Source organism: Trametes versicolor (genome assembly GCF_000271585.1).
Source record: "Trametes versicolor FP-101664 SS1 unplaced genomic scaffold TRAVEscaffold_11, whole genome shotgun sequence".
Taxonomy (NCBI): Eukaryota; Fungi; Basidiomycota; class Agaricomycetes; order Polyporales; family Polyporaceae; genus Trametes; species Trametes versicolor.
This window is the reverse complement of record NW_007360331.1, coordinates 473,914-488,386: the sequence shown is the minus strand read 5'-3', so window position 1 is coordinate 488,386 and position 14,473 is coordinate 473,914. Positions and strand designations below refer to the sequence as shown.

Here is a 14,473-nt window from a genome sequence, read left to right as displayed (position 1 = left end):
ATGCGTAGTTTTACTATTTTGCAATCTGGTCATACGACTGAGGGGCCGCCTTCACCTCGCCGTCACGGATAGAGCCAAGTCTCCGTCGTTGCACGCAGATGCTAGATGTCCTGTTGTGAGAAGCCTACAGTTCGAGAACTTATGCCACCATCTAACCGAATAACTGTGCGCCCGTACGATATACCGACCAGCATAAGGGAATATCACCCAGTCGTAGGCGCCTCGGAGACCGCGCAAGAAGTCCTTGAACGGTTCGCGTCGTTGGTCTCCCGCAGCCGGAATGCGGTCCTAGTTCACACCTTTGTAAGCCGTCAGCGAGCTTCTACACGGGCGGACGAACACCGCTAGCTCCGGTCGGCAATCCTGGGGCACATACATATAAGCCACGTACGTCGCCCAAGGTGAGAGACGTGCACCTGTGCTCACCATAGTCTCAGCCTCTCTCGTGACACGAATAAAACAATGTCTGCCCTGCCCGTGCTTAACTTGTACCACGTTTACGCCCAAGACAAGCCCGGCGCGCAGCGTGCGAAGCACAAAGCACAGCACCTTGCGCAGAATACGCCCCACATGCAGAGCGGGTTTATCCGTAAGTACCGCAGTACCCAGGTTCACTTCACTCGAGCACTGTGGAACGTGTATGACTGCCTGCGGTGTCCGAGTGACGATGACATCTTCGACGTATGCAAACAACTATAACTTACACAGTTTCTCAGGGGTCGGAGGCGGGCTTCTGCCCACCGATGTCAAGTCGACCGATCCCGGCGCTGAGGAAAAGATCGTCGGCTCGTTCATCGTCGTCAAAGCCGAGAGCATCGACGTTGTATGGGACACACTCAAGAAGGACATCTTCTACACTTCCGGCGAGGTGGTACGTGGCGATATTTCTTGGCTTCCGCGAAGGCGTGGAAGGGAGGACTGATATGGGCGTTGTCACGACAGTGGGACCTCGATAAAGTATGCGTCACGCCGGTGTTCGTTCCTTTCAAGGAGGCCAAGTTAGCCTAGGGAGAGAAGATGACGGATGTACAACAGCACACCTGAAGCGCAACTATCAGCTATGTATTCAGACTAGCCAATCTCAGAAGACCATACGAGAACAGAATATTTAGTTACCGTGGAGGGCATGACGCGCGCGATCGCGCAGAGAACGCTTCCTCGCCTCTCAGTCCGCGTCAGTGAAAATGCTGCCCGGGCCAAAGTCCGGTTTCCCACCCAGCGACCCAAGGATGTCCCCGATGTAGTTACTGGCCTTGATCCCTGCCTCGAATCGTGTATGCCACTCCGACACGATCCCCGTCACGATCGGTACGCCCGCTGCGGCGATGTTCTTCAGCGAAATCTCGAACCCGGGCGAGTTCGAGTGCAGAGCCTCCCCTGCGGTCTGTCCCGGGTACTGTCTGTCGAAGTTGGATCCGGTCCGCATGCTGATGACGCGGGCAAAGTCGACGAGCGCCGCGCGAGCGCCGCGCACGAGTGCCTCCAAGATCGCGTTGTCCTCCTGCTGCGACGTGCAGTACGCCCCCGTGCCGTTCGTGAGCATCGTCGTCGCGCTCTCGAACGCCTCCCCCAGCATCTTGCCCGACCAATACACGTCGGAAGTGGCGGTGTCACAGGCGATGACGGACGGGGGCGCGGCGCCAGCGGCGTACTCAGAGTCTTTGGCGAAGTTCACGCGGTACTGCTGCGCCCGCTTGTCGTCCGCGAGGGTACCCTTTCTCGCGAGCGCAATCGCGAGCTGACGGAGGTCGTCGTTGAGCTCGAAGACCTCTGTGCCATAGATGTCCTGAGGGTATATACCGGGGAAGGTGGTGCCTTGTGCGAAGTAGCCAGAGGAGAAGTTGGCCGGCATCTCGCGCGCGTCGATCTCGCGCTGCAGCGCAACTTGGACGGCATAGCGCGCAAAGCCGACGCTGCCGAGGGTGCCCTGCTTCGGGTTGATGCCTGCTATACCGGCGATGAGGAAGTACGTGCGCTTGAGATCGAAGGCGGGTGAGAGGACGAGGGCAGTGATTGTAGACGCGGCGTTGATCTCGGACTCGCCGGTGACGGCCTGGCAGACAGATCCGTCGCTAGTGCAGTGGGCTTGTGGAAAGAGTGGAGAGAAGCCGGGGACGGTGATATTCTGCTCGAGCAAGTTGAACTCCGGGATACCGTGCCAGACAGCCTCTTCCGGCGTAAACTGGGTGTGTAACATGAGAGAACCGTACCGGGAAAGGAGACCCTAAACTCACTGCGTCAATGATGAATACCTTTGGTACAATTGTGGTTGCCCCCACACCGAACGGAGCTTGGGAGGCCGCGACGGTCGAACAGAAGGCCATAACAAATACAAGGGAGGACGTGAGCGCCTTCATGATTAACCTACGAAGAACAGGCAGATTCAGTTGCCTGGTAGATACTTGCACGTGTAGCGGCCGTCACTTACCTGCAGAGGGTTGGAAGGTCCGTATGTGGTGTACTAAGATGGGGGTAAGTGGGATGAGAGGAAGGGGCGGGTCGAGTTGCACAGCGTTCTGGTCCCGTCACAGTGGACGACTTATAGCGACGAGATGATCCTGACGGTAAGCAAGGTGGGAGCTGCATCATTCCTGTAAGCGAAGAACAATCGAGCCAAGAGTTGGTATACGGGAATAGACCGCCAAAAATGCGAGTAATGTCCTGCAGCAATGGATGAAATTGGCACTTATCTTGTCTGATACTGTTGCCAAGAGAAGAGGTCGTCCTAACAGTTACATGCTTTCCATATGTGCACACACAACCTGCCAGTAGCCGAGCACAAACAAATGAACGAGAAAAACTGCGCACGGAGGAAATCTCCTTGTCCGGAGCGGGTGAATGGAACACCAGGTCGACGTCGGTCGTAGGTATGTTCATTCTGTGACTCAACGCACGAAACACGTGTATAAGTAGTATGTGTCTGCTGTGTGCTTCATCAGTGTCACTCATCAGGATATTATACGCGTAGTTCGCACCTATATAATGGCTATCTGCCAATAGAGAGGGCGATGGAAAAGAATGAGACGTCTTGACAGGCGTCTTGAGCCCGAACAGCAGGCTGGTATGATGTGACGTGGTGTTACTGTTACATGACCGATGTGTGACGTCACGCTTAACGAGGGCACCACGAGTAAAACCATTTCGGAGTGAGGAGGGGTTCACGTCTAATGTTCGTTGTAAACTCCATAGACCATACATATACATCCATAGGACACCGCTTTTGGAGACAGCCCACAAGGAGACAGCAAAGGAGCGACGCGAAGCATAAGACAAAACACAGGACTAACCAACAACCAAACAAGCGGCGAGGCGGGTATGCGGATACGGTACGGGGGGTAATAGCGAGCAGCGCGAGTATGTACGATAGAGGGGCTGTTTTCGCGCATGCGAAAACGGGGAGAGGGGGACGGTGTACGGTGGGTGTATGGACGTATGTATGTACGATGTGTATGGGGCGATGTATGCTACGGGGTTTTATTGAGTGCAGTTAATGGCGGTGGGCGCGAGAGCACGAAAGCCAAAGGATACATATGATGACGAGCGAGTAGAGTACGATGCAGCCAGGCAGAAAACCAAGGACTCGGCCCGCATGTGCGGGCGAGGGTAGAAAAACAGAAGAAGGGGTGGAACCAGAATAGCTTAAAACATAAGCGCACCTCCGGCGCCCCCGCGTGGGGAGGCACCGCGCATTTTACCGGGCTGGAATGGCGCATAGACGGACGGACAGCAAAACGGGCGGACGGCGGGGCCTAGCAGACCTCGACCTCCCACTCGCCGCCTTCCTTGCCCTTGCCGGGCATCCCGCGTAACGCGATGCGCACCCTGCGGCGACCGGCGCTCTGTGCACCTGGGCTTCCTGCGCGCGACATTCCGCTCCCGACGCTCCCGTACTCGCTGCCGAGGTCGAACTCGTACTCGTTCGGCATCTGCGATGGCGACGGCGCACTTGGGTAGTACGCAGTCGTCGGTGATGACATCGAAGGCGAAGACGAAGCAGAGAACGCGGACTGGGACGAGGGAGGGTAGGCCAAATCGAACGACGTAGGCTGCAGGCTCTGCGAGTCGAAGCCAAAGTCGTTTGCGCCGATGCCGAGGAACGGACCGAGGTCGTCTTGCGCGTCGTGCCACATAGCCATGTCTTCCTCTTGCTCCTTGAACTGCACGCTATCGCTGCCGTTGTCCGAGGCCGGGGAGGAAGTCGAGGTACCGGGAGGGTGGATGCGAACGCGAATGCGACCGTCCTTGGCCGCACTAGCATCGAACGAAATGTCCAGACCGCTCAAGCCGAGCTTCTCCGCGTCGAGATCGACAAACTCGAGTTTCTTGAATTCGGGCCCGGAGCGCTCCTCGGAGGGCAGAGTCGAAGGGGACAGGTCAAGATCCATAGCACCAGAGCCAAGGCCGAAATTCCAGTCGTAGTCGCTCATCGGGAACGTCGCCATATCCAGCGACGTAGAGTGCGAGTGCGAGTGCGACGTCGGAGGGTTGTAAGACACGCCGTTTGACATGGCGTGATGCGCGGGCAGCGAGAGGAGCGTGGGCAGAGCGCAGAGCAGAACCTAGCGAAGGTGTCAGGGCTGCGGGAACGATCGAGCGTAAGGAATATTCTCACCATCAGTCCAAAGCTTGCGCCCGACCGCTCGCCTTTGTGCGCGCGCAACGACGCCGGCAGCACAGGCTCAACAGCCTCGACCTTCACAACGTCCGCCTGCCGTGCTGGAGACGGCTCCCGCTCAGGAACGCTCGACAGCTTGGCGGCGAGCTCACGCTCGCGTTTCTGCGTCTCCGCCAACTGTCGCCGGAGCTGCTCCACTTCAGACAGAAGTCCAGTGTCGACAGGCGTGGATGCCTGCGCGCCCTGCGACTGTGGCTGCTGAGCGAGAGCCTGAAGACGGGCGTTTTCCTGCTCGAGCTCCGCAACACGGCTAGTATGGCGTGTCAGTATTATTGAATTTCTGTAGATGCAGCAGGAACAATGTGTATAGGACTCCTTTCAACAAGTTGATGTAAACCAACACGCGGCGGGACGGCGATGGCAGGCCACACTGCCTCGACGCCCGAGCGCTCCGGCGTGCAGGGAACCCGAAACCCATCAGAACGCCTCAGGCAACGCTATCCCTGAATAGAGCAGTCACAGGCGAGACTGCAGACGTCTTCTGATCATCGCTGGGAGGCCCCTGCGCTGAGCGGCGGTAGTCCCGGAAACAGGGATGGCAGGAACCAATCACAGAGCTCGCGCGGGCGCCAAACAACAGCCTCTCGCGACTTCGGTCTGCCCGTAGTCTCCCACCTCGAAAAGGACGTGCATATATGCGCATGGTTGCCCATTTCAATAGTGGAAAAGCGGGCAGTGTGGCGAAGTCGAGGGGGTGAAAAAATTACTTCGAAGGGGGAGATAAGCTGAGCTCAGGGTCTTGGTACCCACAGGTCTTCCGACGACCCAGACCAGGCGACTACCCAAGGCAATCCTGCATTCGTCGCGAACGAGTCACGCGAGGTTACGCCATAGAGGCCATCTGGAGGTCGGGAGACCTCTGGGAACCATACGTCGGCGTGAAGGAGGTGGGAGAGGAGGTAATGCGGGGCAGATAGGCAGAGGCGAAAAAGAGATATCGCAGGGAAGCGAGGACTCACATTTCCATGCACTCGAACTCCTCCCGCTTGCGCTGCCTGCTCAAAAAAGCGGCCGCGCGGTTCTTGACCAACCGAGCCTCGCGCTTGCTCAACCCGGTGACGTCCGGCGGGATGAAATCCTTCGTCGTAACGCGCTCCCCACGCGGCTTCTTCGTTGCCGACGCAGTAGTAGGGCCAACCGAAGACCGCTTGGACGGCACGACGCTTCCCTCGGACGGTGCGGGAGACCCGGCAGCGGAAAACGAGGAAGTGTGGTGCATCGGAGCGCGCTGCGGGAGCGACTGCGGCGGCGCCTGGGGGGACGACGCGGGCGTGGACGCAGGGCTGCTCATCTGTTGACTGAGGGTCGCGTCCGGCATGAAGTCGAAGACCTGGTGGGTAGGGAGGCACTGCTCGACGACTTCATCCGGAGTCATGCGACTCCTGAACGCTTTCCGGGTGTCGGGCATCGCACCAGGCATCATACCGGGTGGCGAACCCGATAGCGGTAGCGAGAAGGGGTCGTAGAGAGCAGCGAGGGCGGGGTCGCGGTCCCATGGGACCGGGAGCGAGTCGGAGATTGGGGAGGTGAGGGGCGCGTCGGCGGAGATGATGTGCGACATGTGCAGCGCGGGGAGGTGCATTGACGACATCTTCAAGACGTAGTTAAACGGTGCCGGGCGTTGAGGGTGTTGGGGACGTTGAGGACGTTGTGGGCGACGGGCGGAGGGCGACGGAGGTGGGGGTTCGGGTTCAAAAAGATAGACGGCTAAGGGGCGCGGACTTATATCGCTTCTTTGCCGCCGTACCCAGAAAGAGCACTCAGAACCTAAAGTTCGGCTACCGTTCTAAATCAACATCACCTCCTCCGCCCTCCCCCCTTTGATCCATCAACACTGCTCCTCCCTATCTTCATCTTTTTTCGAAGGCATAAAACGCACTATGTTCTGGTCATCGAACATGTTTTTCCCCGCACTGCAGCGAGTCCTCGTCGCGGCGTCATCGGCGCATACGCGCACGGTCCGTAAACACGCGTACGCGCGTAGGTCCGTGCCCTCGCGGTGTTAAAATTACGCCCGAGTCCGGGCTGCGAGACTTTGATGCCATGGCTCCCACGTTCTCACAATCCTGCGCTAATTTCTGCGCCCTTTCTCGCTCCGTCGCCAATGGCATAATCCAGGATTGCGACGAGATAGCGACTCGTGGACGCACCCGCCGCCCGCTGGGGTCCATGTCGAGGTCATCTTGCCAAACATCCTCGCGCAGCACGTCCGAGAACGCCCCGTTTGCCCGACATTCCGAGAGGCCGCGAAAAGCGTCGTCTCGCCTTTTCTGGTTCTCATGTCTCCACGCGAAGTCGCAGGAGAACCGGCGCATGGGCGGCCCATAGCCTAAAGGCTCCGCGGCCTGTGGTCACATCCTCCTGCAGTCGTGCGTCCTCCGTCCGAGTCTCCCGCGCGGAGCTTGCCCGTCTTCTCTTGCCCCCGCGCCGAGGCCCAGAAAACGCACCGCTCGCTTAACGGTCGTCGTCCTGAGTGCTGGGCAACGTACGCCGAGGGTCCCGGTGTCCGCGCGGTCGAGAGAAGGGATCGTCCCCACTCACCCAAGGTGCCTGTGCATGGGCCTCCATTCCGGGCAGGCGAAGACGGGAGGGGACGGAACGCTCTCCGCACCCGTCCTGGACGTTCTTCGCCTTCTGCCACTCTTATTGCCTCCTGGCGGGGCTGCCCCGCACTGGACGCCTGGACGATCGATGCATGCTGCCGCATTTGGGACGGATGATCTGCGCGCCTGCCACCCCCCGTTCCTTAACCTTCCTCGCCCCGTACTCCGTACAAGGCCACGCGCCCTTCTCTCGCCTTCCTCCTCCGCCAGGCCTTCTTGGCGGAATTCGACGTCTGCGAATGAGGTCAGCGTTAGCCTTCGCACAGAAGCCGAGCACGAGGACAAACCTCGGGAAAGCGTCATCTGCGCAAAGGCTATTTCCGCGCGTGGACGCCCCGCGCAAATTTGTGCGCCTTCGCTCCTCTTCCTGCTATCGCGCCTTCGGGGCGACAAACAGCTGAGCAGCGTGCCTCGCGCGTCGGTGTCAGACGGCGGGCGCGCTGCGGGCGCCCCCTCTTCTATCGCGTCGATCAGCCTTGTCCCCTTCTCCCTTGGTGCATTCCTTCTCACCGCCTACAAAAATACCCCACAAACGTCATGCTTGTCCGTCCAAGCCGCACGCGCGGCGGGGGTCACAAGCACCTCCCCGCTGCACGATGCCCGCCGTTGGTGTGAATGCGCAGCCCGTAAAGCCCACCTAACAACCTGCGAAGGATGTCATAGGGCGTGTTGAGCCAGGATCTGCAGCCTGCAGCATTGGACGTCATATCGCATGCGCAGAACAGGAGGATTCGAGTGAAGAATCACCCCGGACCTGCCCCGGGCTGAGCGTTCTCGCGTGCTCGGGCGCCAACGATCAAAGTGGACTGCGATACGCCTGTGGCGGAGCCTGGGCCGTCGAGTCTTCCGCGGAGAACGCCAGACCAGGAACGCTCCGTCTTGCCGACCGTTGTCGGCCATGCGCGCACTGCGCCGGCGTGGCACGCGCGCGGATCTGCGACACACACCTCCCCGGATAGTTCGGCGAGCGGCCCGCCCACGCTATGCGATGAAGGCAGTAAGTATGCGGCAATGCAGAGACGGACATAAGCACCAACATGAGCTCTGCACGAGGGAGCGCGGCGTTGGCGCTCTATTGCGTCAATTTGGACACATGCGATCGTGGTCGATCGCATAGTTCGAAGAGCCGGCGGGCACGTGTATACCGACCGACGGCGTGCCTGGCCAGTAGGCCACAAGTCCGAAGGTCGTCCACAAGCCCATTGCGACGGGTCGGCTGCGCATCTGGAGCTCATTTTGAATAGAGCGCACTACTCTTCACGCTCGATCGATCGTCATGTAATTGTTGCGAACGGAGATGAGGACGGTGCCGGAGGTGGTCGGCCTCGGGACGAAAGAGTCTTGCTCGGAGCTCGTCCACAGGCAGCATGGCGCAGACCGCCCAGGTATATATAGCAGGAAGCTTGCGATGCAGTCCGAGAAGGAGTCCACATCGGTCGCATGAAGGCCGGTTGATCGAGCCCATAAATTAATGTGTGGGGGTGGATGTGGTAGGATATGCGGCATTCGTGCAAGAGGTCTCGCGCATAGGGGCATCTAGAGGTATCGAAAATTAGCAAGGTAGCAATGCAGACCAGAAGCGTAGAAAAGGGCAGCTCACGCAATGAGTTCCCTAGATGAAACACTGAACATTTCGAATGTCAGTCCGTGACGCATGTGAACAAGATGGTAAAGGCACTGCACCTTACACCCATGGGAACCTTCGAGTCGACATCAACACAACAACAGGAGCATATCACTGTCGTGATCTCGATACCGGAGAACCGCGAGGACAGAAGCATACTTTCGCATCTTCTCAGAGCCACCCAACGAAAACGAAGCTGGCAACACCCAAGGGCACTAGAGCACGATGTGCGAACGACGTCCTCAAAGCTGCGAATTGCTCGATGACTGCGGACATCCATGCAAAGGATACCTATAGGCGACTCGCACTTGATTGCATCACCGGCGATATAAAACTGTGCAAGATATCTTAGCGTTGCCACGAACAAGACGAGAAAGTCAAAAACTTACCACCCGCTTCTCAGAGACCCGCAGTGATTGCTGCGGGGTCTCCAAGACTGTACCTGGCTAATGTGAGAGGTTTCCAATTATGGCACTACACTACTGCTGTCGATACATTACCCAAGCCTACTGAGTGGCCATGCGTCCCAAATTCCCCAGCTCTATGGAATGTGTACAGCTCAGGCTCTCCTGCGCGTGCGGGGCATCGATGCGTAGCCAACACGCATACCCTGTGCGCCCCTGCGGGCGCATCATGCAGGTTCGCGAACCATTCCCCTGTCTCCATTCTTACAAGCGAATGGCGGACGACCGGGAGGTGCGGCGAAGATGTCGGACGAGGTTCTCGTGAACTACGCCTGGAGCTCTTGTTCCGCCGGCGCTGCCGCAACCTCGGGTGGCGCCGATGACGGCATCGCAAGCCCACCGTGAAGGGACTCGCCTGCGGCGGCGTTGAGTTGTGCGGCCATGAGGTGCCGGAACCGCGAGTCCGCCTTGTTGACCTGTACAACATGCCCAAATATCAGTTCGTCCGCCGAAGACCTGTAGCGAATCGATGCACGCACCAACTGACGATACGTGCCCGTCTCCGTGATTTGTCCGTCTGCATCCTATTCAGCAATCACACTCTTACGAAACATCGGCGGAACGGAAACGCACCTTCGAGCACAACAATGCGCTCAGCACGTGCAATGGTGGAGAGCCGGTGCGCGACGATCAGACATGTCGTTTGCCGTGCGCGCAGGATCTTATCGATGGCGTCGTTCACCCGGTGCTCCGACGTCGCGTCGAGCGAGCTGGTCGCCTCGTCGAGCGCGAGGATCACCGGCTTCTTCAGCAGTGCTCGCGCAATTGCCAATCGCTGTCGTTGACCTCCGCTTAGACTCGCCCGACCGACTATATGCGCAACATTAAGCGACAAGCGGAGACAATTAGACCGGGTACTCACTTTCGGTGTCGAAACCATGCGGCATGCCCCAGACGAACTCGCAGTTTGCCTCTCGCGCGGCCGCCTCGATTTGTTCCCTGGTCGCATTCGGGTTCCCGTACGCGATGTTCGACGCAATAGTGCCGGTGAAGAGTATCGGGTCCTGGGGCACGACACCAATGATGTTCCGCCAAGACGAAGAATTGAACTCTCGAATATCTACATACTCGTAAGCTGCCTGCCCCGAACTACTCACACGCGGCATAGAATGCTCACCTTGCCCATCGAACGTGATTTTACCCTTAACAGGATCATAATATCTCATGAGAAGTGCGTTAATCGAGCTCTTCCCGCTACCGCTTGCGCCTCTACAGTAACAGGTCAGCGGCAAACACAAACTCCCTGCCCACAAAGCCAGCACTCACACAATAGCGACACTTTCGCCCATGGCGACCTCCAAGTTGAGGTCCTTGAGGATTTGAACATTCCGACGGCTGGGGTACTCAAACCAGACATGCTCGAAGCGAATAGGTCCACGCCGAGAGATGTCAACCTCGATACCAGCGTCGGGCGGGATCGCAGGTTGACGGTCGAGCAAATCGAAAATACGGACGCCTGCACCGATACCGCGCATGATGGACGCCTACATGCAACCCAAGAAGGAAGTCCAGCTAAATGAGCGTCCAGAAAGCAAAGGGACAGGTCACCGAGGTACTCACAAAGAACGACCTTATGAGAAAAAGTTCATTAGCATATATGCGCATGCAAAGGCGAAAGAACACCATACGTGAGCATCTGAAGACCGCTGCCGACGTATACCGTGTACAGCAGCAAACTCGTCAGGTCGCCGACCGAGATGGCGCCCTTGCTAACCAGTGTCCCACCTGTTTAAACGTTCAGTTTATGTGCCATCACATACTAGACGCACTCACCATAACCGAGGAGGGCGAGGAGGGTCACGTTCCCGCTCCAGCCGGTCGCGCCGAAGAAAATTCCGCTCGCGATGGCCTCCTTGCGTGCAAGAGTTAGGACAGTGCCAACCTTCTGGTGGAACTTCTCCTGCTCTTGACCTGCCGCGTTGAAGGCCTGTACTGTTCGCAGTGCTGACAGCGACTCTTGGGCGACCTAAGTCGGTAGAGCGTTCAGGTAAGCCCGCATGACCTTGATGAGTGTAGGGGAAGCGGACCTTGGTCATGTCTCCGAGTGCTTCTTGTGTACGGTTGGATAGCTTCTTGAGATACCGGCCATAAAATACCTACTATCGCGTCTTAGAATAGACTATATGCGTCTTCAGAACACACCACCTACCGCGCCAAGTGATACCGGGGGGACAACGGTAAGCATAAGCAATGTCAACGTTGGTGAAATGTAGAACATTGCGCCCACTAGTGCAGCGCTATTAGCATTCGGTATTTTTAGAATTGTAACTGGCAGTCTTACATCCAGCGGAAGCCATCACAATAGAACGAAGACCGTCCGAGAGGTTCTGAGTAACACTGCCGCATATAGTCAGCTCACAATGCGCGACCGCGTTGGGCCACGCATATAGCCTCTCAGTATGATTGCGTGTATGTTACTGACCTTTCACCAACGATACTAGAGTCCACACTGAGCCTGCTCAGGACGTCGCCTTCGCCCTTCTCCACGAATTCGACCTCTTGCCGTAGTGATGCCTCATACGTGCGTTCCCGCAACCGTGCGACAATCCGCTGACCTATCCCACACGCCAGTTACATGGCCATGCTTGTTTCTATCGACGCGCATACACGCACCTGATAGACGCATAAGCATAGCGCGTCCCGCATTCGCGACCGCCCCAGTGGTGAAGAGCAGCAGTAGCAGGGCTGACGCCTGCCCCAGGGATAGTCCAAACGGTATTTGCTACAGCACACCTGCGCTCAACATACGAACACGAGCGAGATCATGAGACTGAAGACTCACCGGATCCGAGGTAGTAAAGAAGTCGATGAGCTTCCCGATGGTGAACGGCACGCTCATCGAAACCGCGCTCGAGACCATGAGCAGTCCGATGGCAGTCCCAAGCGGCTTGCGCTCCGGTTTCGCTAGTGCGACGATCTTGCGGAATGATGACGCGCTCTTCGCGCTGTCCTGTGCGTCCGCTGGCACAAACCTGCTCCATATGGACTTCTTCGGGCTGGAAGGTGAGCTGGGTGGGCTGGAAGCAGGTGCAGACGGTGGTGCTGCCGAGGATGATGTGGGCGGAGACGAAGAGGCAGCGCTAGAAGGTGCAGAAGAGGTTGTCGTCGAAGAGTACCGCCGATGCGCCAGTAGCAGCCGGAGATGCAGAGCGGGAAGCGGCCGAGAAGTACATGGCGCGCTGGAGACGTGTCGGGCGAGGAGAGTGGGCGCCGACGGCCGCGGAACGACGAGGATGCGCGCACGGAGGGCGAACATCGTCGTTGGCGTCGTGTACGCTATGCTGGCGTACGTGGACGGTGATGGGTAAGAGCAGGGGTGGCTTGAGAGGAAACTCGGCAAGGCTGAACGTCACCGACGCCCGTGTGCACGTGCGCTTACGGGACTCCCACGTGAGCGATATTAGAGCGCGACGACGCGTCGCCGCTGCCGGCCGGTGCTGCTTCCGAGTCCTCTGCGAAGTTCGACGATGCCACAGTGCATGCGTGCGAAGGGGGGAATCAAATTAAAGAGCTTTAAATACAAGTTAAATCGTAAAGCAGCATCCAGAAAATTAGGGCTGATAACTTTTGGGCTACCAGGCCTCAGCTCCGAAACCGCCGTACCAGCCTTCTCACCCACCCTTCCTTCACAACCCCCTCCTCGACGACAGGGACAGGCTTCACGAACCTATGCCGTAGGCTATCGCGCCACGCAATCTCCTGAGGTTTCAGAACCCACCGTTCCGCCCCCTTCAGCATCCCCCGCTCCAACGCGCGAAGTACCAGGTTTTCCCTCTCCCATAGCCCTTCCGTCCACACCGCTAGGGGTCCCACCCTCGCAGGTCGGGCCAAATCGTCGACGCCTCCAGATGAGCTCTTCTCTGTGCTGCTATCGAAAAGATTTGGCGACGAGGGAGGAGCGCGCCGGGACATGCGATTTGCCATGACGATGTCGGTGAGCAGCCGGTCGCCGACGATGACTAGCTCTTCGTCTTTTACAGGCTTAGGAAGCGACGCGAAGTACGCGCGGATAGACTTGATGCATGCGTACGATGGTTTGAGGGATGCGTGTCGTAGCACAGGAGCGGAGAGATGGTGCGAAACTGATTCCGCCTGCACGTACGTACGAGCGGGTTCATACCTTCTCTTACAATGATTGAGAGTGGTCAGCTCACCTCAATCTCCCCGACGTCCAAATGGGAACCCGCGGTGTTGCTAACGATGAGTACGTTCCCTGGTCCAAACGTCTCTCTGCATTCCTGCCATGCCTCCTTCGAGATTGCGCAGTCTTTCATCAGCGGTGCTCCGTGCTCCTAGGGGGATTGTAGCAGTACTCACTATGATCTCTGGGACTAGCCTGTCCTCATGTGGGATTGTCTGGTGTTACGCATGAGCGGCCGTCATACCACCCGGGTTCGGTCACTAACTCACCAGGCAATTGTCCTTGTCAAACACAGCGCCACGATAGCCAGCCTTATAGAGAGCAGGAAAGTCAAGCTGGCGGATGTCTTCCTAGCGCGAATAATCAGCACCAAAGTACCTCCGCTGTCTAGTGCAATGCTGCAAGTAATCGAACGTGCTTAAGGAGAGCAACAGACCTTTCACGACGACACCCGGAACCAAGAGCCGCGGGTTGAGGAGGAGGTGGAAAGGTACAAGTATCCCAGGTAGATTGAAGGGCATTCTTGAGATGCGACGTTCAAACTTTCAGCATTTGTTTGATGCACTTGAATGCCACCGGTGTAGTTTGGGCGGGCCCCAGAACAGGTCAGGCTATTATATGCAAGTGCGGCGAACAAAGTCCAAAATGCCGAGAGAATGATACAAGCGGAGCGATAGAGTCGACGCGACAGAGCGTAAACAAGAAAAGCTCCAAGGCGCTTGCTAGCAGAGGAGCTATAACGTGACGTGTACGTGACACTTAACAGTAACGGTAACGGATTGTCGCATCATACCAACCCAGTCACGGTGGGCTGTCCTTGAAAAGCCTCGGTGTCCTATAGATGTGAGTTGTGTGCTGTCCCTTCGTCGAGTGAGGAAGAAGATTATGCTCGTCAGACACTACGGCGAGGAGAAGGTATCAGACGTGATATCACTCTGCAGTCACGGCACTGTAACACCACGTCAC

The 14,473-nt window shown here is 57.7% G+C and overlaps 5 protein-coding genes across 5 annotated transcripts; 1 reads left to right on the top strand and 4 right to left on the bottom strand.

Annotated features, from left to right (window-relative positions):
- Positions 1 to 462: 462 nt before the first annotated feature.
- TRAVEDRAFT_51684 (uncharacterized protein) lies at positions 463 to 1,008 on the top strand (the record flags this gene model as incomplete). The annotated part of the gene is made up of 3 exons (XM_008044521.1): positions 463 to 589; positions 717 to 871; positions 943 to 1,008. 3 exons carry the CDS (start codon positions 463 to 465, stop codon positions 1,006 to 1,008), a joined length of 348 nt encoding a protein of 115 aa, XP_008042712.1.
- A 157-nt stretch (positions 1,009 to 1,165) lies between these two features.
- Positions 1,166 to 2,357, bottom strand: TRAVEDRAFT_23200 (purine nucleoside permease; the record flags this gene model as incomplete). The annotated part of the gene is made up of 2 exons (XM_008044347.1): positions 1,166 to 2,182; positions 2,235 to 2,357. The coding sequence occupies 2 exons, from the start codon at positions 2,355 to 2,357 to the stop codon at positions 1,166 to 1,168; spliced, it is 1,140 nt and encodes a 379-aa protein (XP_008042538.1).
- Positions 2,358 to 3,330: 973 nt separating this feature from the next.
- TRAVEDRAFT_60533 (uncharacterized protein) lies at positions 3,331 to 6,289 on the bottom strand. The gene is made up of 3 exons (XM_008044754.1): positions 5,635 to 6,289; positions 4,613 to 4,925; positions 3,331 to 4,559 (listed from the first exon to the last, which is right to left on the bottom strand). The coding sequence occupies exons 1-3, from the start codon at positions 6,264 to 6,266 to the stop codon at positions 3,750 to 3,752; spliced, it is 1,755 nt and encodes a 584-aa protein (XP_008042945.1). The 5' UTR covers positions 6,267 to 6,289; the 3' UTR covers positions 3,331 to 3,749.
- Positions 6,290 to 9,225: 2,936 nt separating this feature from the next.
- On the bottom strand, positions 9,226 to 12,407 carry TRAVEDRAFT_173257 (P-loop containing nucleoside triphosphate hydrolase protein). Its single transcript, XM_008044753.1, has 16 exons — positions 12,149 to 12,407; positions 11,980 to 12,088; positions 11,789 to 11,921; positions 11,648 to 11,703; positions 11,516 to 11,592; positions 11,394 to 11,462; positions 11,140 to 11,332; positions 10,995 to 11,091; positions 10,927 to 10,936; positions 10,633 to 10,850; positions 10,484 to 10,575; positions 10,229 to 10,426; positions 9,940 to 10,176; positions 9,846 to 9,883; positions 9,292 to 9,782; positions 9,226 to 9,236 (listed from the first exon to the last, which is right to left on the bottom strand). Exons 1-15 carry the CDS (start codon positions 12,224 to 12,226, stop codon positions 9,633 to 9,635), a joined length of 1,755 nt encoding a protein of 584 aa, XP_008042944.1. The 5' UTR covers positions 12,227 to 12,407; the 3' UTR covers positions 9,226 to 9,236; positions 9,292 to 9,632.
- Positions 12,408 to 12,858: 451 nt separating this feature from the next.
- On the bottom strand, positions 12,859 to 14,110 carry TRAVEDRAFT_31167 (phosphatidylglycerophosphatase). The gene is made up of 5 exons (XM_008044420.1): positions 13,944 to 14,110; positions 13,777 to 13,853; positions 13,684 to 13,722; positions 13,521 to 13,616; positions 12,859 to 13,458 (listed from the first exon to the last, which is right to left on the bottom strand). Exons 1-5 carry the CDS (start codon positions 14,026 to 14,028, stop codon positions 12,949 to 12,951), a joined length of 807 nt encoding a protein of 268 aa, XP_008042611.1. The 5' UTR covers positions 14,029 to 14,110; the 3' UTR covers positions 12,859 to 12,948.
- Between the last annotated feature and the right edge of the window lie 363 nt (positions 14,111 to 14,473).